At 41.0% G+C, this 24,512-nt stretch overlaps 1 protein-coding gene across 3 annotated transcripts; it reads left to right on the top strand.

Moving 5' to 3' along the window:
• The first annotated feature begins 112 nt into the window (after positions 1-112).
• On the top strand, positions 113-23,436 carry LOC121668451. Of its 3 annotated transcripts, XR_006017381.1 has the most exons (4): positions 113-313; positions 6,795-6,982; positions 12,982-13,173; positions 22,809-23,436. XR_006017381.1 is itself a non-coding variant. In XM_042036300.1 (3 exons), exons 1-3 carry the CDS (start codon positions 127-129, stop codon positions 12,985-12,987), a joined length of 363 nt encoding a protein of 120 aa, XP_041892234.1. In that variant the 5' UTR covers positions 113-126; the 3' UTR covers positions 12,988-13,381. The 3 variants fall into 3 exon arrangements, 2 of the variants coding, with proteins under 2 accessions (XP_041892234.1, XP_041892233.1); XM_042036300.1 differs by lacking the exon at positions 22,809-23,436 and having other exon boundaries at positions 6,795-6,964; positions 12,982-13,381; XM_042036299.1 differs by lacking the exon at positions 22,809-23,436 and having other exon boundaries at positions 12,982-13,381.
• The last annotated feature ends 1,076 nt before the right edge of the window (positions 23,437-24,512 follow it).

Raw genomic sequence — 24,512 nt, 5'->3', positions numbered from 1 at the left:
GGCGATCCCGCCCCCGCCGCGCGCTCATTGGCGGGGCGGGCTGGAGGCACCGCCCCCTCCCGCCGGCGGCGCGTGCGCGCGCGCGGGGTTGGAGGGCGGGCCGGGAGAGGGCGGGGATTGGTTGCCATGGCGGTGACGTCAGAGGGTGCCGGGGACGGGCGGCGGAGACACGGAAAGGTCAAACTGGAGGCGAGGGCAGCGAGCGCGGTGGGGCCGCGGCGGCGGCACGGGCGGCACGGCTGCTCCGCGAGGCTCCGCGGCACGCACCGGCCGGGCGAGGCGGCTCCTTGGTCCCCGCCGCCTCCCCGCGCAGGTACGGGAGGAGCGGCGCTCCGGGGCCGGGCTTGGGTTGGGGGACAGGCGGCGAGGAGGGGGTCGGGGCCGGGTTGGGGAGCGCCTGTGGAGGACCTCGTGTGAGGGGTCGCGGCCGGCCATTCCCGGCGGTGGGGGAGCTGGGAGGGGGCTCCCTGCGCTGTGCGGGGTGGGACGGGAGCCCTGCACCTTCCCGGTGCCCCCTCCCCACCCCCCGTGCCGGGGGTCCTTTTCCCTGCGGTTGTGACCCCGGCACTGTGACCCCCATGACCCTTGAACAGAAGTTGGGCTTTTTTTTTTTTTTTCTGTGGGCCTCAGGGAGTTCTGCCCCCCGCCCGGCCCCCAGCTTTGCATAACTTGACTCCCAGTTGACTGTCCCTTCCTCCCTGCACTTCGCCCTTGCCCGGTGGTCTGTGGCGTGAGGGAGTAAAACTATTCAAGGACTGGGTTTTGTTTCTCTAGGGAAAGAGCTGGGTCACAAATGAGGCAGGCTACCTAATAATATATATGTATATTCCTTTTTTCCCCCCACAGCAGCCCATTGCACAAGCAGGATTCTGTGACAGTACAGAACAAGGCCCTTGGGTGTGATTTTTTAGCAAACCCTGGAGCAGAGCTGCTATTAGCATGTAGAGTTTGAATGCCACAGGCAGTCTGTTGTCTCTTCCTGCTGAAAGAATAATTTAGAGGAGCAGCAGTGACTCATTAATAGAAAGTATTAGTTGCAGGAAGGCAAAACCAGGTGAAGTTTCTTACTTTACCACAGACTTACTCTGTGACCTTGGATCAGTCTTTTCTGCACCCATCAGTCCTCTGTTTGCTTATGAATCGGGAATAGCGGTGCTTTCCAAAAATGTCCTGTGGATAAACATACCGATGACTGTGAAATGCTTATCTGCTGTAGTAATAATGGGTAGATAGTGGTGGTATTTCTATTATAGAACCAGAGAGGCTCTAGCCAGGATGTGAACTGTAGTAGCCACACTTTGATGGAAATAGGAGCTTGCTTGAAAAGACATTTAATAACCTGTGATATTGCATGATTTGCACTGTGGTCATCTTGCATTTCATATTTTGATGTAGTGTGTGCTTTCAAAGAGCTGCCATTCCACACTGCAAATACTTTATGGATTTTTTTTTTTTTCCCCTTCTGTTAGCCTAGAACAAAGCTGGTGTGGTATCCTCTTCTACTGCTAAGGAAACCTTGTGAATTTCTAATGTGGCAGATGATCCCCGATAATTGACATCTCTGAGCTACGGGGTGTTTTTGCAAGGAAATACTAAAGGGAGTGACAAATTGTTCATTATACCTGTAATGAAACGCAAACTTAGTTTTAGGAGCAGTATTTTTCCCCTCACCTTATAGGATGCTCTCTATGTAAAATCAGAATACTTTAAAGGATTTCATAGGCAAAAACCTAAATACAGGAGTTCTGAAGCTGAAGGAGTTGACTGTTGTGGTTCACACACTGCTCTGAAGTGCAGCCACTGCAATAACAGATGGAAGCAGCCAAGCACAGAGCTGGGAGCTGCTGCTGCAAATCCTGACCTGAGTGAAATAAGTTTTCCCTCTTTACAGTTTTGCTTTATACTAACTTGTGCAGCTTGATTACTCATCTTTTTTTCTAATTTCTTTTAATATATTGTAGAAGGATACACCAGGAAGAAACACTGTTTGCCTCATATCTTGGGGATTTTTTGAAAATAATTTGATCTATAGTTTCTCACTTACCTATTCAATTTAATATGAAACTTCCATAATCAGATTAACGTTAAATAGGAAGGCTTTTGTGTTGAGGAGGAGGTAAGCACAACCCAGTTGGGTTTGGGTTTTGTGTTTTGTTTTGTTTTGTTTTTTTTAATGAACCTGAAAGCTGCTCTGGTAGAATGGCAATTCATTGTTAATTCATCATATGTAGGTGCCCTGGAAAAATCAAATACCCAGTTTCATAGCTACCCTTAGGCATCTTTAATTTATGCAAGCAGGGCTCACTGAGTAACTACTATAAGTCTCATTGACCTTAGTAGGTTTGCAGAGGTCATATTTTCAAGTGGGTAAGTTGTGCTTGAACTATTTTCTCAGTAAGTATCAGGCTCATGTATTTGTGTACACAATTACATGCTTTTTCCAGTTCTCCATTACATTTTCTGTTTTTCTTTAGATTCTTGCTCATCTTAAAGAAAGCTCTCGTTAGGAAGAAACACAGGTTTTTGAAAACAAGTTCCTTTTCAAGATGTGGCTGTAGCAGAGCAGACTGCAAGGTTTTACAAACAGCCAGAAAGGCCAGTGTTGGTTTCAGAGAAACTTGGCCAGCGCAAGCCGAATGTACACGAGTGACATCAGCATTTTCCTGAGCCATTTATGCTGTTCACTTGTGCTGGTTCCCAGCAGTGCCTTGTGTCTTATGTAAGCTTACACTGTACATCCTGTCCGGCTGTTCTCATGCATGATAATTCACTGGCGTTATCTTACGGGAGGGTTTGAGAGCTGCTGCTTGTCTCAAATGTCTGCATGCAAGTTTCCTATGAGCCAGGAGCATAACAGTGTCCTAGAAGACATCTGAGGAATAACTTGGAGTGAGACACAGCTTGTCCCCTGCTCCTTTTGGTAATGGAACTGTAACCACTGTGAAGTCATGTGGCTGTGACAGAGATTTTAGGGGACTGAAGCCTTGATCTGTATCATATGTAGATGGGCCACTAATGCAGTTTTGATGGCTGGTGATAAAACAGCCATAAAACTCAAAGGACTTAAGTTTCCCTCGATAATATTAAGACTGGAAAATAAAGGCTTTTATTATGTTGTCACTGCACACTGTTACAAGGTGTTTGGAAGGAATTAATTGTGTCTTCAGATACTGATCCTTCAAACTTGTCCTTGCAGTTAGCATTTAGTCACGCGTAATGAAAGTACTGCCACTTGATGGGTGAAATTGAAACAAACCCTCCATTATAAGCTCTCAAACCCAGACATTCCTTCTGTTTTTCCTTTCAGCTAAATCTAGCTGAAACTTGCTGGCATAAAATCCTTCAGTAACTCAATGCACATAATCTAGTTCTAAGTAAATGGACCACCTTCTTTAAATAGTGTCTGATGTTTCATACTTCAGTCTCTTTTGTTAGCGCTGTAGCAGTGTGAGGGAGCCAAATTCCTGATTACCTGTCTTGGTGAACATGGCTGTCCTTGTGTGACTCTTTGGCTTGTTCAGAACAGCTGGAAAGTTTCCTTAGGAGCTCTGATCTGGCACAGCTGTGTACAGGACTGTGAGATTTATAGCTCTGCAAGGGAACCACCTACAGAGGGAAGAAGGGTTGACATGGAGAAGTGCAGCAGGAGAGGAGTGCTGATGTTCCTTGTGGAAGTAACCAGGTCTGTCCTGTGACTTTTCCTGAGTGATCTGCTCCAAACTGCACAAAACAGTTTTTTGTTGTAGTGGAGAAACGAGGAATGCAAGACTTGACAAGGGGACTGGTTATCTGAAAAGGAACAGGTGCAGTCCTTAGACTCTGAAAAGCTAAACAGATGCCTTTAAGTGAGCTGTTCTTACGAAGTTTAAGGACACTTATTGCCAAAACATATAAGAGAAACTTAAATTTTTGTTTTGAGAAGGACCTTGAATTATCACTACTACTTTTATTGACCAAAGGTAGGGATGCATGGGCTTTTCCTAGTGCTTTTGTTATTTATGGAGGACATGCAAATCTGTTTTGAAACCACATACAGGAGAATAGGGAGCAAGGAAGTTGTGTGCATTTTAGAGACCTGTAGCAGCTGTAAGAATAAGCATTGTAAAAAAAAAAAAACAAAACCCAAACAAACTCCCCCCCCAAAAATCCCAAACTTCAAAAGCTCCTTCATTTAGCACATTCAAGATTCTGTTAATTATATTTTATTGCATTACAAATATTTATATGACTATAAAAGTTCACATATATGTTATCATGAATCAATAGCTTTTTTAGTAGATGTGGGCAAATAAAATGTAGTCTGCATGCTTAAATTGCTAAAATATTTATAAGAAAGCTGGCTCTTGGAAAAAGTTTCCCACAGGATGCAGTGGGTGTCAGGTCTAAAGGTCAGCAGCAGACACAGTAAAGCAAAGGCTCTTCAGCATTTATTTTTCTCCAAATTTTTCAAACAAACCTTGTGTAAAGAAGCATAGAATCTTTCTTACTTCCTAAATTCCAATTGCTAATAGGCATTTGCAGGTTCGTTCATACTTAAGCTGTTTGTTGCAAACTTTTTTTTCTTAAAGAGAGGGGAAAAAAAAACCCCTCCATGCAGTTAATACATTCATGAACTCTTAGCACGGAAGTTCTTGGTGTAAATCATAAAAGCCAGATGGAGTTTTAAGGGACTGTCATGTACAACTTGGGGAATGAACATTCTTGATACTAATAAAAGGGCCAGATTGGAGCTACATAATTAATCCCAGCGTCCTTTTCAATGCATGATAAGATTTGGCTACAACAGCCGTGGAGTTAATGGAGACAACTGTCACATCCTGTGAAGCAGTGGATTATTTGCCTAAAATAAAAATACCTGTGTGCTTACTCTGGTATGTATCTCCAGGTGGTTAGTACTCAAATTGCAGTTCAAATCAGGAGAAAAAGAGTGTGAGTAGTAACTGAGTTTTTCTTGAATCTATTTTCTGTCTTAAGTATGTATGTAAATATATTTATACATATATTCAATATGTATGATTTTTCTGCATACATATTTTATATCTATAAATGTTATTAAAGCAGACAATAAGTATGTAGGGCTTTTTCGGGTGTTAACACGGCAAAACCTTTTCTAAATAGGAGTTGATTTGAAATGTAATGCCTGGGAATCCCCAGGAAACAATCATACAATGAAGTTTATTCCCTCTATGTACCAGTGTCCTGAAGCAAGTGTGCAGAAAAGTGCTAAAAAAGCATATGAGATGGCACAAAGGCTGTGTCAGAGACAGACAGGAGGAGGAGTGGGCAGATGGCAGTCAGTACAAAACACGTGAATAATCAGATTGAGAACAAGCTGAATAGACTGTCAGTATGCTGGTTGCATGCTGCTGCATTTTGGGTTTGGTGAATGTGCTGGGGATTTTTTCTGTTTTGATCAGTGTTTGATACTCCAGAGAGGTAAAAATCTTCAAGTTAGAAGCATATATAAGGGTGAAGGCATGCCTACCATTGTCAGGGGAACTTCTGGGATGAGGGAAAGGTCAGTGCTTCCAGAACTATCAGGACTGGAAAACATTAGAAAAAAATCTGTTCAGTTTATTATAGACTTCATCTGCAAGTTTATTCACTATCTTTGGTGTGCATGACGTGGAATAATGTTAAAATGATCCAAAGTCTTAGTGCCTGAACCTGTGTGATGATAGACTTATTTCTTTCTCTGAAAAGGTCTGGAAGGTAGTAAGACTTACTTGTGATAAATTGTTTACATAACTTAGTTTGTCTAATTTATTGGAAAACTCTTTGGGTAGCTGTCTGGCCTGACTGTTCATTGCCTGGCTCAGTGGTCTTTTTCACATTGTTGGTTGGATGCACTCCTGGAGTGTGGAATGGAAAGAAGAGCAAAGGGATGGCTGCACTGGTGAATGATTGATCCCATAACCCCTAGTACAATGCTAAGGATTATAGAGAAAAATAAATCCAAAAATGGCACAAAAAAACCCCTCCTGCCCTACCGATTCTTACTTGAAAAAGGTTATAATATCAATTTATAACAGCAATAAGGTATACACATGGAAGAGAGTGTATTGAGATGCAGTTGATCTGTAGCAACTTGGTCTTGTTTATATTTGTTTCAAAATATTCCTGCTTTTTTCTTTTTCAGCGAGTTCCATAGGCTAAAACAGTAGTGAACTGGTCTAACTGGAGAATGTCCTACTTGCAAGAAAGAGGCTTTGCTTTGTCTGAGATGGCATCTGAATGAAAGGAGCAGCACACACCTTGGAGTTTAAAATTTATTTAGTACAGATAATTTTGCATGTCTCAAGTTATCCTTTAGTAATACCAGTTTGCTCCTTGTACACTGTATTAGCATGCCTCAGTCTGAACAACAGCAGTAAAGAGTTTAACAGCACAACAAGGTAGAGCAAATTTGGTCTATATTTCTGCAGAAGTGAAGGTTAGAAAGATAAAGGGAAAGAGATTAAAATATTCACAAGAAGTGCCCTAGATAAGACTGTTTCATGTCTGAGGGTGTGATGAATCCTGTGGGAATGAGGAAGCTAAAAGGCCGTTTAATTCCGATGTCGCACACTGAATCAACATGTTAGATATCAAAGTGGTATTAGTGAAATTTGTAAGAACATGGGCATTTTATGTAAAGAATAAAGAAATAAAAGAAGTTCATCCAAACCAAATCTTTTGCTGTATCCGAGCTATGCGGAGAATGAATGTTGGAGGCTTAACGTGAGTATAATAAATCAAACTGCCAGCTGAGCCTCAGAGGGCTTTATTCATGCATTTCATTGTTCTCTCTGCAGATACAGCGGGGCTCAGCCAAACGCAGGGTTGTCATTCTGCAGATGTTCAGAGTGTTACCCAGTGTTCTGAAGACCGAGCTGGTGTCTGCCTTATCCAAACTGCTCAGTTCACCTCTCGGAGTGGCCGTGCTCTGACTCTCGTGGGCACTTTTACATACAGGAATCACAGCGTGAGTTCGCAGTTTGGGGTGACTGGGGAGCTATGTTGTGTACTGTTGGTCACTCCCAGGAAAGGCTCACATTTGTACCTTCTGGAAAGTACTTTTTGGCAGCAGAGGATGCCCTGCTGACCCTCTGCAGCTTGGCAGAAAATATTTCTCAGTGCATGAGCTTCCAAAACATCTCTCTCACAGTACAGACTGCTTGGGACTGCTGGCACAGAGCAGGTTTTTTAACCTTCACCAAACTGTCTCCTTTCCCCATATCCTCAATACCAGGCAAACAGAATAGTAAAACAGGAGGCAGACTTGTTTTATAAGATGGAAATGGGAAACAAAAGGGTAGAAGCAGAACAGATGCAAAGTTGTGTTCTGGTTTAACACATGATGACACATCTGGCTGTTCATACCCAGAGTTCTAAAGCAGCTCTCTGCTGTTGGGCCTGGAGAGTCAGTACTCATAGCAATAGTCTCTCATTAGTGTTAGCTTTAAGTATTTAAAGTTAAAATTGCTAAGTTTTCCATCACATCTTCGTTTCTTTTACCTCATCCTCACTGGGGCTCTGGCTGAAGATGGGCACCTTTGTGTTGAAAGAGTGTTGCTTTTTCATTCTATCCATATTCATTTTTCTGGTTGACTGGTCCATATTTGATATGCATCAGTATTGTAATAAACATGCTTGCAGCATGCTCATATGATTAGTGCAGTGTGTTTTGTTAACTCAATGTTTCCTGAGAGTATCTTGAGCATTTTATAGAGACCTCATGGGACATATTTTTAGTCCTGCTGATAAACTTTAATTAAATGATCTGATTACACACAGATCATGCTTGTAAATAAATATTCTTTCTCATCTTCTCCTTAGTCTGCTCCTTTTGGAGTTTTGCTTAAGTTACTGTTCAGTAAACTTAACCAGTAAAACTTTAACCTAAGAGCAATCAGTATTGCACTCACTTCCAGAAGGGTAAGTAAACACATTTTTTCCTATCAAATTAGGTTAACATACAAAATACTACAGCTAACTAATTTCTGATATTAGTTTGGCAGCTGTGTACTTTATCCCAGTACAACAAAGGCAGTGTTCAGGAATGTTTTTCTTGGTGGTGGTTCTGTGAGCATGACCCTTGGATCTCACTGTAGGTCAAGGACAAGCTTCACACAGCCCTTTGCAGTGGGATAACTAAGCTGTCTGCTGACAGGATCAGGTACTTTCAGGTCACTGGAGCACTGGGAATGTTCTGGTATCAGGGAAGCCAGTTTTTCTGCAACCTGCCCCTCATCTGTTCTGAATATATCAAGGGAGTATTTCAAGGAAATGCTAAGGAAGGTAAAGGTGACTTCTAGGGCTTTATGAAGATTGGTGTACATATCTCTAGCTGAACACAACTTCCAGTGTTCAAACTTGACTCAGGTGTGCTGCAAGACTGATTCTTAAACAAGGAAGTCTGTGATACTTGCTTAAACTATTCATCTGTGTATTTTGACTCTTCCTTTCTTTGGATTCTTTTTTCAATTACTCTAACTGAAAAAAGAGTTGTCACATCTGATCCAATGCTTTTGATATTATTAATTGCAAAATAAATGTAGTAGTTATGCTACAGATATTATGTGATTAGGCATGATTATTTGGTCTTGCATTCTTCATTTGATTTCAGCTTGCATGATTGCTTTGAGTTCAGAAACCTAATTAAAATTTTACTATGAGTTTTTTTATAGTGGATGAATGACTTGTCTAGATAAACACACTAGTTAGATCAGGATCTGCTAAGGTGATGGTTCACTTAAGAGTCAGGTTATGCTAAATATTAACCAGAAGTGGTAAAATCTCATCAAAGTCTAATGAATCTGTGTACTTAAATATTCCTTGGTTCTAACAAACTGATGGAAACTGTGATTCTGTATGTTAATGTGAAGTTGCATATTGCAAGATCAGGGAGAGGTTTGGTGTATTTGTTGCTCTTTCTTACACAACAAAAACTTCAGTGGGAAGTTCCTTGTTGTAGTTAATGATACCTGACTTCTTGCTTTTATAGAAATTAAGACACAAGACCTTTATTTACACAGCTTGAATTGCTGTAATGTGTAATACTACTTCTAAATTTCTTCTGAGAGTACCAGACATCCTAGTAAAACCAAACCTCTGCTGCAATTTTCAAAGACTGTTAATTATTAAGTTATTTTTTGGGGGGCAGGAGAAGGGTTAATGTTTTCTTAAGTTGCCTCATTTAAATGAGAAGGTGACTACTAGTTTTCTGTCATTTTACTGGTGTGCTACAAATCTATTTCTTAATAGTTTAGACAGTTTATAATCTGCTGGTAACTTGAACTATGTGGCTGTTTGCTTCAGTCATTTCTTCCCCCTCTGTAGAATTATTTTAGCTGTCTGGTTTATCTTTGCAGAGATGGGGCTTGCAGATCGTTGGAGACTGAAGCACTGTGGTATTTAGGCTATTGCTAATTCTGTGATATTTCCTGTCTTTTAAGCTACTGGTTTAAGTTCTAAAATATAATTAGTTTGAGGTGTTGTACTCTTAAGTAGTATTGTAGTTAAATTGGTATTTGCAAGATTAAATATTAGATTTCACTTGCGTACAGAGCTTGACAAATATTGCCAACTATGATACTCTGTTTCTTGCATTTAAGTGGAGCCTGAGGCAGCTGACTGTGGCTTTGTGCAAGGGTGGTGAGTTTTGGTACTTGAGTTTATTGTATACAAATGACTGGAAGCCTGTGTTTGCAGCATTTCCTTAAGTGTACCTTTGTTGGTCCCATTGTACAAGTTCAATTTTTGCAGAACATATTTGTTCTAGAAATGCTATTCCTGATGCCTTTTACTCTAGGACCAGTTACATTTGAATTCTTCACATTGAAATAAGATTACAAACTGCACATTAAATTGATTTTTTTTTTTTTTAATTGAATTGATTCCTTAGAGTAATTTCTTGGATGTTTTTACAGTATTTCTGTTGAGCTAATATGATGTTCATTGACCTCTGCTTGAGCTGCTACAGTTACAGAATCACAGAAGGGTTTGAGTTGGAATGGACCTTAAAGATCATCTTGTTCTAACCTCCTTGCCATGAGCAGTGACATCTTCCACTAGACCAGGTTGCTCAAAGCCCCATCCAGCCTGACTTTGAGCCTCCTTGACTGAGAATTTGCAGTTGGTCACTCAGATAAAGACTAGGAGCAGTAGGTGTTGCTTTCAGTAACTTGACCTGCACCTGCAGGTAAACACTCTGGAAGAGGCTGTGGAAAACAACTGATTACAGAGTTTGATCAGCGTCCAAACACCTTGGGAGTTTTCTTCAGTTACCTGTTCTAGTTTGTTTGGCTTTTTAAAAAGCAGTTGAAGCAAATGGTAACTGTTGTGGAAAGCTGAGTGAACTTTTTAGCTCTTTCAACAGGTGAAGTAAGTCTTAAGGACTGCAGCATCCTTGCACTTCAAACCTCTGTGGGGACCATCATCTGGTTCATGAACTGAGTGTGGCAGGATTCCTATGAAGAGCCATATGTTTTCTTATTTTTCTGTTTTTGTAAACAAATTTTTCTAGGCAAATGTGGTGAAATGAGGCGGGCAGCTTTAATTTTTTTTCTCTTTTTTTTTTGGTTGATGCCTAACTTTAATGAGCTTTTATTTTGGTCTCTTATATATAAAATAAAATCTTTAGTGTAGAAACTCCACATTTAATGACATTTTTGTGTGGGAGCTCTACTCTTGGGCTTGGCTTGCATCACTCATGCAAATTCTGCAGAGCTGTACCCTTGACCTAATGAAGTAACTGATGCTCATGTGTCAGCCACACATGTGTCATTTCCAGTCACTGAAGGAGGGTGGAACCACATCCTTGGGTAGAGGTTTTCACAGATATTTTTTGGGAATATTAGTATTCAGAAATGTGTTGTACCAGCAAGGTCTTCAGGGGAATTTTTGCTTGAGGTGCTTTAAATGCTTCTGACTACTCAGAAAGGATTTTGTTTATTCTTACATTCTTTTAGTTTGCCTTGGCCTCCCCAAGGGCTGGGTGCTTTTGGGACTAACCTGCACTGTACCAGGTACTGGCAAGTGGAGCACTGGGAATGCAAAACAGACTTGGAACTCCTTCCAGCATTTGGGAAAAGTGCTGTGGAATTGCTCAGCTGATTTCCATGGAGGTGGAGTCTGCTGACTGTTTGGCACAGAAGCCTGTGGGAAGAGCTCCATGTTAACATTAACAAAAGAGGCTGAAGGACAGTGTTCAGACTTGCAGAGAGGGTGTGTAGCAGGTTGAGTTTGAAACCGGGCAGAAACACCAATTAAATGTAGTGGTTTTGGTTCAAAATATTCATTACTTACTTATTTTCCTTCTGTGAGATAAGAATTAGGAGAAAAGCAAAGCAGGCACAAACCTTAAACAGTTGCAGTACAATGAAAGAGTTTTATTACTAATAGAATTAAAAGTAAAGAGAAAATAACAAAACAAAATTAAAGCAAATCCCCCCCCCCCCCAGCACTTCTCTCCTTTTACCCAGCTCACACAAGGGATAACAGAACATGGGATGTTAGTCAGTGTTCCAGTTCTTGAAAAGTCTCTCTCTTATGCTTAAGGAAAAAAGGGTTTTCCTTCAGTTGCACGTGGTTCCCAAACTGCCACCAACAGCAGACCCGCCCGGAAACAATCGATCTGCTGTGTGTAGAACATCTCTCCCATGAAAAATCTCACAGTTCCTTCACACTGCAAAACATGGGCCATCACATGGGGTTATTCATCTTTTTAAGGATAAGTTATTTTGGCCTGCACACAGAGGCTTTTCTTCGCCACAAGTCTCTAACAGCCTCTTACTACTTCTGTATAGCCTGGCATAGGCACTCTTCACAATCTTCACAGGCCACACGAGGATTCTCCATCCCCCCATGTTCTTCAAATGGATTAAAGAGACAAACAGTTTGTGGTATTACAGTTTCTTACCATGGCATGCAAGAAGGTTTTTAAGCTGCGCGCCAGAATCGCGGCACCGCCCTCTTTTCTCCCGTCGCCATTTCCAGCTCCGTCCCACGGGACTCACTTCTCTTTCTCTCTGACTCTGAAGCCGCCATGTTGAAGAGTGTTCTTGTTCAGGCTTTACGGTGGGGAAAGCCTCGCTCCCTTTGTGCTGCTGGCTGCGTGGTGTTCTCTTCAGTTCAGCACGAAGTGTGCTGGCTGCAGACAGGAGGCTCTGCTGGCTCCCGTTGACTCCGCCGGCTCCGCATGGAGAGGAGAGGGACCCGCCTGTCCCCAGAAGCCGCGCTGGATGGGTTTAGCTGTGGCAGTCCATGGCTGGTTTTAGCTGCCTGGGGCTCTGGGACAGCCCCCCCCGCAGTGATCCAGGGTCCGTGCCGCAGTGTTGGGAAAGGGGCAGTGGCCCCGGCCCAGCAGGGCCGGGAGGCTCGGAGCCCCCCCACCTTCCAGCAGGGGAGCTCCGACAAAAGGGGAAGTCCTGCTTTTCTGTGCGATTTAAATATGTAAATTGAAAGAAGCGTAATTGGTCTTAAAGACTGTCCATCAACTCAGGGTCAACCCACAGGGTGAACTTCAATGCAGAGAGTAAAAAGCAACTTGATGTTCCTCTGATGATTTTTGGTTTTTTTTTTTCCCTCCCCCCAATGTCAGGTTCCTCTTGCAAGGCAGGGAAGTATTGAAGCTGCATCTAAATGGTTGCAGAGTTAATATTACCTTTAAGGAAGCATGTCTTGCCAAATTAATTTTTTATTGTTTACTCTGTCTCTTGAGATCTACATCTTGCTCACATTACTATTCCCCACTCAAAACGTTGATGCCAGAGGTCTTAAGTATTTGTCTTTTTAGGGGGCAGGGGAAGGGAAAGTTCTGTTGTGGTTAAACAATTCACCTATCTTGGTTTAGCACTATATTGCCACCAAAACAGGCGGTCCTGGCCTATGCGGTACCTTCCTGTCGGTGCTGAGGATTGAACTGCTCTCCAGTGATTGAGATCGTCTGTCTGCTGTGGCAGAAAACTCATCTTTTTTTCTCTTATTTTTTTTTCCCAGGTTTAGTTTGCAGATAATACAGTGGTTGTCCAAGTAACTTGCATCATGAAGTCCAAAAATTCCTGCAGCAGTAGAGGAAGCAGGAATCCCTCAGCTGGAAGACAGAGAACACAACTACCCTTCTGCCACAATGCTTTTACCATGTTCAGTTTAAACCATCCTGAAAGTATACCAGTAGTCAGACTCTGTGGTGTGAGTATTCTTTTCATGTCTTTGAAACAGTCATTGTGCAACAGCCTCCCTCATTAAGATAATTATAAAGCTATACTGAGTTGCATTAAATGATGTTGCGCAGTTGTTTTCTGTTTGAGGTACGACATGGAATTCAGCGGCATGTAGTTGTTGTGTTCATGTATTACTCTGTATTTTGCAGAGCTAATAAAAATTGCTTCAAGATTAACTTGAGAACAACTGTGTGTTGTTGTCCCCAGAATGCCTGTCACTGTAGGCTGGGTACTGGGATTCTTTGTTGCTGATCCTGCTGAACATGCAAGTGATGTTTTGGGAGAAACAGAGTTGAAGCATGTGCTTCTAGACTTCATTGATGGGTTTGGTTTAAGGGTATTTGGACCTTAGGCAGGATTAGAGCCTATTTTGAAGTGAGATCCCCTGGAATATGTGTAGTTTAAATATTGTCTTCAGCACAAACTGTTAGGTTTTGCAGATCTCCTCCCACTGCAGTACACTCACTAACCACTAATGTGGGCAGAGAGCTGAGGTTTGTTTATTTTAGAGGAATACTTAAGTTAGTTAACCAAAAGGTGTGAAAAGCATCAGTCAACGCAAGGAAGAAAGTTCATTTTAGCTACTAATCTTGATAAAATTGAGTTGCTCTCATTGTTGGTTTGGAACTTGGTGACAGTGTGGGAGTTCGAGGTTTGCTGGATCAGAAGTACCCAAGCCCCAGGATTTTAATGTCAGGCAATGATCTGGGTTTCCCCTTCACCAGGCTGTTTTGTCTCTTGCATTTAATTGTTGCTTAAACTGCATTGTTGTGGGAGTGAGTTGTAGGAACCAGTCCTTCTACTCCTACGTTACTTCTGAACTATTTGTTTACTGTAAATGGTTTAATTTTGATTATTACTGAAGCCCTGCACTTGTAAGGTGACTGAAAAACAGTTTGGGTCATACTGTCCATCTTCAGTGTTTAGTTTATGATGGTTCAAAAAGCTTATTCAGTACTGGGAGAAAACAAAAATGAGTTTTGCTGGGAAAAAAATAGGCACTGAAAATCAGTAGTCAATCCTTAAATGTTAGGCATTCCTGTGTACTGCTTCACAGTAACATTTTAAAGTTTTCATGTTCAAAATAGAGTATTGTAGGAAACATTCTGCTACCTTTTTCAAATTTGAGGGAGTTCCTGCATACAAGCTAGTAAAAATATCTTTTGTGTTGCTTGTTCTTCAATATACTGGCATAAAATTGTAATCTTAAAGAGTTCTTTTTCTGGAAGAACACTGAGTCATCTACAGAGGTGACCATTGGATAGTGTTTGGCAGCATATTTAAATACAGTAGGCTTAGGTATGCAACTTCTATTCTCTCTGTAATTTATTTTTTAAAATATTTGGCATCAACTCATTAAAATAGTTTTAACATCAAATATTTGTGATTTCAGAACTGTTGGGCCTGCTGGCAGTGGAATCTATTGATAACACCTGGTTATTTATAGAAAAGACTGTACTGATGTAATCTGTGGATAGTTCTATATCCAATATTGACTTCACTATGTCTGGGAACAATTATATAAACAAGGCTCTAGTTGCTGGAAGCATATTGCAGGAATTAATGAGATTATGGAGCTGCAGGTATAATTGTCAGAAGAAACTTCTGGGGGTTTCTGGTCCAACTACTCATTTAAAGCAGGGGTAGAACTAGCACTGGGTGGGATAAGTCATGGCTTTGATCCCTGAAGCCATGAAAACCCCCAAGAACAGCAAATCCACAACCTCTCTGTGAAAGGTTGAAATGAAAAAGATAGTCCTTGTGTCCAACCTGAATCTTCTATGCTGCCTTTTGTGGCCATTGCTCTTCCTTACCCTGTCTGCCAGGGCTGAGTGTGTGTCTGCACTGTCTTTACAGCTCCCATCTTGGTGTAGCTGTAGACAGCTCTCAGATGGTCCCAGCCTTGTCTGTGCCAGAGAGAACAGGCCCCTCTGCCTCTCCCTATGGATGATACCCCTGAGGCCCTTGACCACCTGGGTAGCCTATGGCTGGACGCTCCTTGGTTCCTGAGTCTCCTGCTGAAGTGGGTCCCCACCTGGGCACCAGGTGTGTGCAGAGTGGCTTTGCCAGCATCTGGCCAGGCAGGGATCACCCCCTTCCTGCTGGCTCCTGTTCCCTCTGGTGTCTGCCCCAGCACCTGGGCCCTTTCCCACAGGGCTGGTGCTGTGCCAGCCCTCCCAGCTTGTACTGGGGCACGGGGCTCTTCTGCCCTGGGGGCACAGCTTTACTTTCCTGCCCTGAGCCTGATGAGGTTTGTTTTGGCCCCATCCTCGGGCTTATCCTGGTTGGTTTGTGTCTGTGGAAGTGCTGCCATTCCCTCTGTGAGCCCTCTTTTCCCTGCCCCCCTTCTCTTTTCGATCCCCTTGCCAGTCTGCTGAGGGTGCACTCTGCCCCATCTTCTGGGTGCTGATGAGGCCCTGGGATGGCCCCTGGAGTCCTCTCTGGCCAAGTTGCAGCTGTGTGATCCAGAGATCTGGCTTGTTCTCCAGGCCAGCTTTCCTTCTGTTCATGGAGCTTGGGGCTCTTTGGCTCCCAGGTAAGACTGCAGTGGGAGATCTGTCCTGAAGTCAGAGAATGTTCTCTTGGCTATTCATATTTCATCAGAGCCCCCCAGCAGCTGGGTACACTCTGCCCTTGATAAATATTTGTTAACTCCTTAAGATCATCAAAACTAATCTCATCAGGATTTGTTCCATGTTCCTTCCAAAAGCTGATGGGACTCTATACTTTTGAGTTCTCAGGCACAACTACAGTGGGAACCTCCTGTGAATGCCATGACACTTCAGTAGGTGACAACACTCAAAGGCACATGGTGTGATTCATGGGGTGTCCTGTGCAGGGCCAGGAGCTGGACCTCATGATTAGATGGGCCCCTTCCAACTCAGCATATTCTGTGATTCATTGATTCTTGGGGTAATTCTGTGTAGAACACAGAAAAAAAACCAGCTAATTTAAGTTGGTAAGCAAAATTTTTAACAGGCAGTAGGAAAATCAAAAATTATTTTCATGATTTAGGAAAAAAAATATTTCCTACTAAAAGTTACTTCTGTCTCCTCCAAAAGGTTATATGCCTCATCTTGTAGTCCAGTAACTAAATTTTGACTCTTATGTTGTTCCAAGTAGGGACAGATAACTCAAATTTATCAGTTATACTCCTGGCAAATTTGCAGACTAGGAAAGTCGTTTTAATTCTTGTTCGTTATAAATTATTGAAGGAGATAGCTTGATTCTGGGGGAGATGGTGTTTAGAGGCTCTGAAAGCAGTAGTTTTCCAAGTCTATTTGTCAGATCCGATGTAAGATTGATTCTATAATATAGAGTTAATGTTTTCAAAATGAGCTGCTTGGCCAGTGCACTGTGTCTGGTTCCAATTACTGTCAGTAAATCCTGAAAACTATTTTTTGAGAAGGACTTGGTGAAATCTGCATTTTAAATAGAGATAATCAGTCTGAAAGTAGTTGAAAGGAGTTTTGTATTTCTTCATGCTGTATGGTTTCGCTTTTGTCTTTGAGATTGTTGATCCTGAAGTGGATGCCATGACTGTGCTGTTCTGGCGTGCACTGTTTCCTCTGTGGAAGCAAGATTATGAGTGTGCTTAAAAGAATGGATCTCCTGGGTATTATTGCAAAACAACTAATTGACTTTCTTTAAAAAAAACCTTGTGCATAAGGACAGAGATGCTGTGTAAACCCAAGTGCTGTGCACTTATTTGATGTTTGTGACTTGCATGCTTGCTGGGTTGAGCTTATTTTCTTTTAAGTAATTTTCAAAAGTGTATATGCTCTGGAAGCAAGGTTAGGATTGATACCAGTGTATAGATTGCTTCTCAGTCTGATACTCTTCAGGATTTACATGCAGTGGAGCAGTTGAGCCCTCTTTATACAGCAGGGAAAATAGGTGGTTGTGGCACTGTACTTTCAGCAGAATCTACAGGCTGCAGACTCTGCTTTCAAAATTCAGTGTGATGATGCCAGGACTTGTCATATTTGCAACTATACTCATTTGGAAGGATTGGAATACGGTCACAGAGGATTATCCTTAAAATGGGAACATTGTCTCTGGACCTCTTGGTGCCCTAGCTCTTACCAGTTTCTGCAGCAATTTAGTAATTGCTGCAGACTTAGTTGTTGGACCCTGCCATCAGTTGACTGTCAAAATGTACCCTTGTTCAGCAAGGTAAGCAAAGGGATTTTGAATGTCTGCTTGCAATTCTCTACTTGTTCCCTCACAGTGTTACAGAGAGCTGTTGTTGGCAGCTGATATCACCAGAGAATTACAATTTCAAATGTGAGTGAACAGTCATTAAGTGAAGGAGTGTGCTAAATGTGTCATTGATTGGAGTCTGCGACACCAGACTCAATTGATATCCACTCAAAAGAACCCCCAAACAACCAACAACCTACTTAACAAATGACATACTTATATAGATTTTTTGGTTTCAGTCTTTTTAGGGAGGTTTTTCCATCCATACTCGGCCATGTTTGAGTCAGCAGGTGTGGAGGACTTCAATAGTGAACTTATTACAAATAATTCAATCTTTACCATTCCCGGTATTTCGATTATTTTTAGAGGGCACTGCAATGAACATCTATTAGGTGTATTCTTCATTTCTATTTCTTGTCAAGTGTTAAGGTTATTTTTTGCCCTTGTGCTTCTGTCTTCAGCTCTCTTAGAATAGTCAGATCACTGGGTATGAACTTTCTTTGTATTTTTTTCAGATTGGAGGATCTTCTGAATCTTATACTTTAAAGATGCCTTTAAAATGAAAGAGTCCATTTTCTACAGGCAGCTTTGTCATCTTAGATCAGAGAGATTGGTTACCTTGGAAGAAGAAAAGATAGACTATGGGCCCAAATTAGGAGTTGGAAGAGTCTTCAGGATAAAATGGAGATATGTCACATAGAGGTAGCTGGAAACACTTAGAGATTTGTTTGAATAGTTTGTTTTTAAGTATCTACAAGAATCTGCCCCAGATTGAGCAATCTAGTTTCCCTGTAGGTCTTTACCAGGAATGAGGCAAAAATTGCTTTTCTGTAAGAGGGAGCAAAAGAGGTAAATAGCTGAAACTATGAAATTAGAACTGTGCCATGGACAGCAATAATGAGCTGTAATGTTAAACCTACTGAAGTTGTCAAAATTTCTTGCTGACAGTGGGGAAGGAATACTTTATTGGAAACATGAGGGAAGGATCAAATCTTTATGTGAAATCTGGCATAAAATATTCATAGTATTCGTAGTTCTCCTAATGCTGTAGTACTGGTTGTTCAGGTTTGTCTTGTTCATTGGGATGAGGCTGTCCTGCTAGAAAAGTTTAAAATGTACAAAGTGAAAATAACAGTGCATGTTGCTGTATATTATATTCCAATGTAAACTGCTGGATGTCTGTATGCTGAGGAAGAGAAATACAAGTAAGGGTGGTTTCTTCTTTTTTCTGTTCTTGATTGCAGCTTAACCTACTGGTTGGGACTTTATGAAGGTAATTCATTATGATAACTTCTTAGTGTGGCAGACGAGTTTTAAATTTTTTTTAGTTCATTTTTAAAGCAAAATGACCTTGAATTAGCCACTTCCTACCTCCTGTGGTGACTCTGGAGATTACCAGTTACTGCAGAACTTCCTGAAATAAAGACTTAATTTGCCTGAATAACATCTTGGGTATAGTACTCCACCCAATGGAGAGCCAAGATTGTGTTCCATAAATAAACATATGGTTTCTTTAGGCAGAGCTGTTGCTCAGCCAGAGGAATATGAGACTCTGGTGGGGAAGAAAGGGATGTCTGACTGCTGCCATCATTCTTAGGCAGAGCACACTAAATTTATTACTTTTTCTAACTTTGTTCAGACTAAGATGTAGGGCAGTCTTGAATCAGAACCCGAACTTTATTTCAGCTCACACCATTATCCTTTTTCAGTAGTTTGTCCTCCTTAGAATTCCTTTTGTCAGATAAAAATAATTACCACACAGACTTCTAGTGGTTTGTTTTACTAAAATAATTACGTATACTGTATGCACCCAGCCCTCACTGAAATTCCATCTGAGATGTGCTAGTAACATTCTACTTTCATGCTTTCCCAGACATTTTTAAAATACAAAGACACTTTTTTCCTCTTTTTTTACAATTGGTAATGTTAGATTCAATCTCTTTCATTGTGTTAGAATTCATGTCCCAGTTTAAAAGGTCTTTCTCCCTCTTGTGCTGAATTTGCTAGTTGCACTGTGTAAGTATTAGTGATCAAAAGAAGCTGCATGTGTGTTTTTCTGAAAATACACAGGAAATGCAGTGTTAAAACTACTTGTGTACACTTCCTACTTCACCATAATTCCTCATGATGAGTATTGTTAACTTGTAGCGAACTCTCTGTTGGTGTCAGAAGTTAGCTGAAGTTCACGGTGGAACCTCTTGATTTCCATTGTGAAGGTCTTCCTACTGTATTTAAATTTGTGTACAGTTCGAGGATCCCTTTTAATAGTTAGATTTTAATGTTTAATTCTCAATTCTCTTCTGGTCAGTATGCATGACTGTAAAGAAAACCTCATAGCAACAATGAGCATCTATCTGCCTTTGTAATTTTTCAGCACTCTGTGCTTGCGTCAGGAATCTGAGGGTAAATTGCCTTGACAGACAGATGGACTGACTGACAAGACCTTGGCTCCGAACACACACACACAGACAGGCTCCTTGGCTCCATTTACATTTGACTATTTTTACGTGGCAGCTGAGGCCCCAAATACAATGAGTTTCAGTGGTGATGCTGGTTGTAGAGTGAGGAAGTATTAAGATGTGGTGGAAGAGAAGGAAGAAGCTCTTTGGCTCCTTACTCTCTTCTCTCTTCCTTTCTCCTCCCTGTCTTGCTGGACTTTTGGCTTAAGGTGCTCATGAAAGGTGCAGTAGAAGTTCAGAGTGACTGGTAAATTAATGATGGAGGCTTGGGAAAATTGCGGTAAGTCTTGGTGATCTGCATGACTTTGATTTGGAAATGGTGAATAAACACGAACAGTATGGTGTCTCTTTAATGGTGTCTCTTTTAAATCCTGACTGTTACTATGAGGTTTTTTTAAAGTCATGCATATTGACCAGAAGAGAATTGAGAATGAAACATTAAATCCTAACTATTAAAGGGATTCTTGAACTGCACACAAATATAAATACAGTAGGAAGAACATCACAGTGGAAGTCAACAGCTAGCATCCACAAATTTTCTGGTAGTTGAAAAAGGATTTTAAGTTTTTTGTTGTTGTTGTTATTCCGGAGTATTGACAGCTGAAGAACAGTTCCTAGGCAGGTGATCTTACATTACTGTTAATGACAAAGAGGTAGATTTCAGGTGTCAGAAGGACTTAATGTAGTGTTAAAGATCTGCATCATTCCTTGTGTTGTCTACATGTGGAGTTAGAAGGGGACTTCACACTTGAAAGAATGGTATCTTTTATTACTGTTCTCAATAAAATCAGTTGAAGGCATTAACGGAAGCCAGCAGCCAATATTCTTCATCTTGTGATGACATTAGAATAAATCCTGGTTGTTCTCAGAGCTTTTAGTCTTTACAAAAAAAAGAGGGCTGTGCCATTAAGGAATATTAGAGTATGCTCTCTACTTTTTTGTTTGAAAAGAAGAAAGTGATTGGGAAAATAGCTGAAGATGGTTCTTAATGAATGTATGGCTTCAGTTTTGATTGAACTTTTCTAGAAATTGGTGTCTTTCAAGCATGTAGTTGTACTGTGACCTGTAATGCCTCTGCCTTTTTTCACATCACATTTGGAAATGCAAATTTAAACTCCTTTTATACAAATATAATTACTTTGTAAAATGTTGTGTAAGTATTTATAGTCGATAGTGAATCCAATAAAGCAAGAGATTTCACTGTCATGTAGATTGGCAATTTTGTGATGATGCACATGGTAAACCAAAATGAGGTTGTGGAGAGTTTGTTCTCTTTGGGCAGGTGACATTGTAGTAACCTTCATTATTCCTTAAGAACTGTTAAAGGAAAGCAGCGTAAGAAATGGCTCATTGCAACTTAATGCTCAGCAGCCTAATTAGTCAAATACCATGTACCTACCTCTGCATGAAATAGGCTATTTCTTTCCAATGTAAAATAGGAATTTTCAGTTTCGGAACAGCCTGAAGAGGGCCTTTGTTGCAAATGACCACTGGCTTTTTAGTTATTTATTCTCAAAAATAATGAAGGTCAGCATGGTATCCATAGTGACTGCATGCAGCTTCCTCGTTAATCTTGGCATGCTGCTGTAAAAACGAAATTCACTTACTAGTAAGAACTTTTCGTGTTGCAGAGGGAAACCTTTCTTTGAAAACTGGATGTGATTGGGTTTCTGTAACTTGAGAAATCTTGAATACTGTAGTTTTTCTTCAGTTTTAAATTCCTTGTCAATTTCTGGTTGCATGAGTTGCTGTGGAGGTCTAAACAGAGAACAACCTTAAATTGCTGATGTATGTGTATAATCTGGCACTGGAAAATTTGTGACTTGAAAAATTACTTTCATTTGGAAGTGATAAGGACTGCTAAATGGGGAATATATCATTCTACTTGCAGCTCTGTTAGTAAAAGGAAGGCATTCTGCTATAAACTGCAAAATTCAGGCTTCTAAGAAGTATGTGAATATGATCAAGCCAGAATGGTTGAATGGTCCCAATTCCACGGCGTGAAATGGAGCATTAGGAGAAAATGTGGCAACTAACTTGGTGAAATGCTTTTAGTAAATTACTAAAAACTAGTAAAAACCTAAATTTAGGAAATGTACACTATTTCTTTTTGAGTATTACACAGTATAAATACTAAATTTTAATATTACAAAGGCTCTTTTAACTTCGAGGAAGTATTGTTGCAGAACTGAATGCAAGTCTTGTGGGAGTTTTGATAGGAACTTGTTGAAGATGGGGAGTGAAGTGGTTCCATCCGGATGTTGCTGTTGTTTTCCCTCTCACCCCATCCCTCTCCTTTAATGCTTACCCAAAGAGAGTGGGTTTGGGTTGGGTTTTTTTTAATCAGTTGGTTGTAATAGAGTTTTAAACTGATCAGGCAGGATTCTGACACTGAGGGTAAATATTTTCAGAATTCTGTCAAGTTTCTGTTTCTGATATTTTCTTCATTATGAATGTGGCTGTTTTTGCTTCTGTCTTTAATTTTGCATAGAGCTGTATCTAAAAACATAAATATTTATGAGAGGATAGCCATTTGCAAAATTCATGGGAAAGTTCAAAGTGGAAGTCTGTTTTAGAGCGCTCTAGGAATGAGCCTATAGGGAAGTAAAGTCAATGTATCTTTGAAGTAATAATTATTTTATGTCTATTTTAAATGTATAAATGAAAAAATATTTATAAATAAGTATAAAATAATGTAGAAATAAGAATTAATCTATTTGAACCAAAGAGGTCTTAAAATGTGTATTAAAATTGAGAATTTGTAATCTAGTTGTTGCATTTAGAAATACTAATTTAATGTAAGTTGTGTGTGAATCTAAAACTGTACTTTTGCTACTGAATGTAAAAAATATGTTTTCTTTGATATTAGCTGCACAGTAATTGGCTGGAATGCTACAGAAGCTTATCTTAAATCCTTTCTTTTTTTATTTCCCTCTCCTAGAGGTGACCAGCTGCTCTGCGCCAAGTCCCTTGCAGTGATGGATCGTAGTCTGTTGCTGTAAACATCCCCGACTGGAAGCTGTACCAGCGCCAGCTTTCAGTCAGATGTTTGCTGCACCTGGCTATGCTTGGACAACAGCAGAAGGAGAAGCTGTCATGAATACATATGTGCATTTATATTTATCAAACAGTGTTTCTACAGAAAGAGATTAATTGCCTTCCCATGAATTAACCTGGCTGGTAGGTGCAATTTCCTGAAATCTAGTCTGAAATGGAGATCCAAAGCTGGTGCATGGGTCACTCAAAGCTGAGCTCTTTGCTGCTTTGTGGTATTATCCTACAGGATTAGGCTTCCCTGGAATGACAAGTGGTGGTGAACTTCTACAATTGCACATGAACCCTTCATTGCTTTATCAATTGTCTGTTTTAGCAGCTTCTGTTACTTAGGGCTCTGAGGACAAATTACTATCAATGCTGTCAGATACTTAGCAGGTACCTTACCTGCTGTGCTTTGCTTTTTGTTGTTTTTTCTGGAATTCTGTAGTCCAAGTGTCCTTGTTAGTAGGTTATGCTCTTAACTGTTTGTAAGCTGGACATAACCCAAGACCAAAATAAAGGTTAAAAACATATGGCCCAGTGTGTATTTTTGCTGTATTTTTGCATAGCATATACCCTTGTGTAGTGGTTTGGTCCAAAATACTCATTACTGTTTACCTTCTGTGAGATAAGAATTAGGAGAAAAGCAAAGTAGGCACAAAACTTGAAAGAATATAAAGAAGTTTATTAATAGACCTAAAAGAAGGGAAAAAAAAAAATAAAATCATACCACACCTTCAGAACACTTCTCCTCCCCCCACCTTTCCCCCTCTCCCACTGTAAAAAAGACAACCCTTGAGATGTTCAGTCTGTTTACCACTTCCATAATAACCTTGTTCAGTTTATTTAGGGAGAGGAGTCTCTCTTGCTCATCTCCACAAGAAATTCTCTCATGGCTTCAAGTATCACAAGGAGACAGCTGCCCATGTTGATTCTCTGCTCGCATCATGTGAGAGTCCCTTCCCCCGACTTGCAGCTTTTCCCACAACTGCTTTCGAGGGTCCAGTCTTGAGCTACTGGGCTACCATTTTAAGGTTGAGCCGTTCAGAAACAAAAGTTCTCTTCACCCATCTCTGGGAGCATTTTCATCTCTAAGAATAGAGGCCCTCCCTTTTTCCTGGGAGACAAGGGTCCTCATCATCTTCATCTCTGGGACTATCTCTGGGAGCATCTCTAGGAACTGAGGTCTTCTCCTTCCAATTTGGAGCAAGAGTCCTCATTGCTTCCATCTCTCCCTATTCAAGCTTCTCATCAAATTACAGCTGCTTCAGCATTTGCTTATTCCAGCACAGGTGCTTTTGCTCACAAGTACAGTTTGAACGCTCCACCCCCCATGCTTTCATGAAATTACAACGGGTACTCTGATATATCATAGTCTATCACCACCATAGCTTTACAACAGATTTTCAGCTTTATGCATCTCCTCTTTCTCCTCCCTCAGAATTTCAGTTCTTCTTTCTTTACTTAATGTCTGCAGCACTTACAGCACTAAAAGGGTTAATCTCAGTCGGGCCTTGCAGCTGGAATTTTGCTTATTGGTCACATGATCTTTGCTGGACAGCGGGGCAGCTTCAGCTGAATCTTCGGCCGCACTGGAGAGGGGGAGCCG

The sequence above is a fragment of the Corvus kubaryi genome, unplaced genomic scaffold (genome assembly GCF_017639235.1).
Source record: "Corvus kubaryi isolate FWS band 111438036 unplaced genomic scaffold, C.kubaryi_AGA036_p1.0 37385, whole genome shotgun sequence".
Taxonomy (NCBI): Eukaryota; Metazoa; Chordata; class Aves; order Passeriformes; family Corvidae; genus Corvus; species Corvus kubaryi.
This window is presented reverse-complemented; position numbering and strand designations above follow the sequence as displayed.

Excerpts from the sequence above, each read along its gene's own strand:
- LOC121668451 (XM_042036299.1), top strand. The coding sequence starts at position 127 with ATGGCGGTGACGTCAGAGGGTGCCGGGGACGGGCGGCGGAGACACGGA. Across the intron at positions 314-6,794 it reads CCCGCCGCCTCCCCGCGCAG|ATACAGCGGGGCTCAGCCAA; the intron begins GTACGGGAGGAG and ends TTCTCTCTGCAG.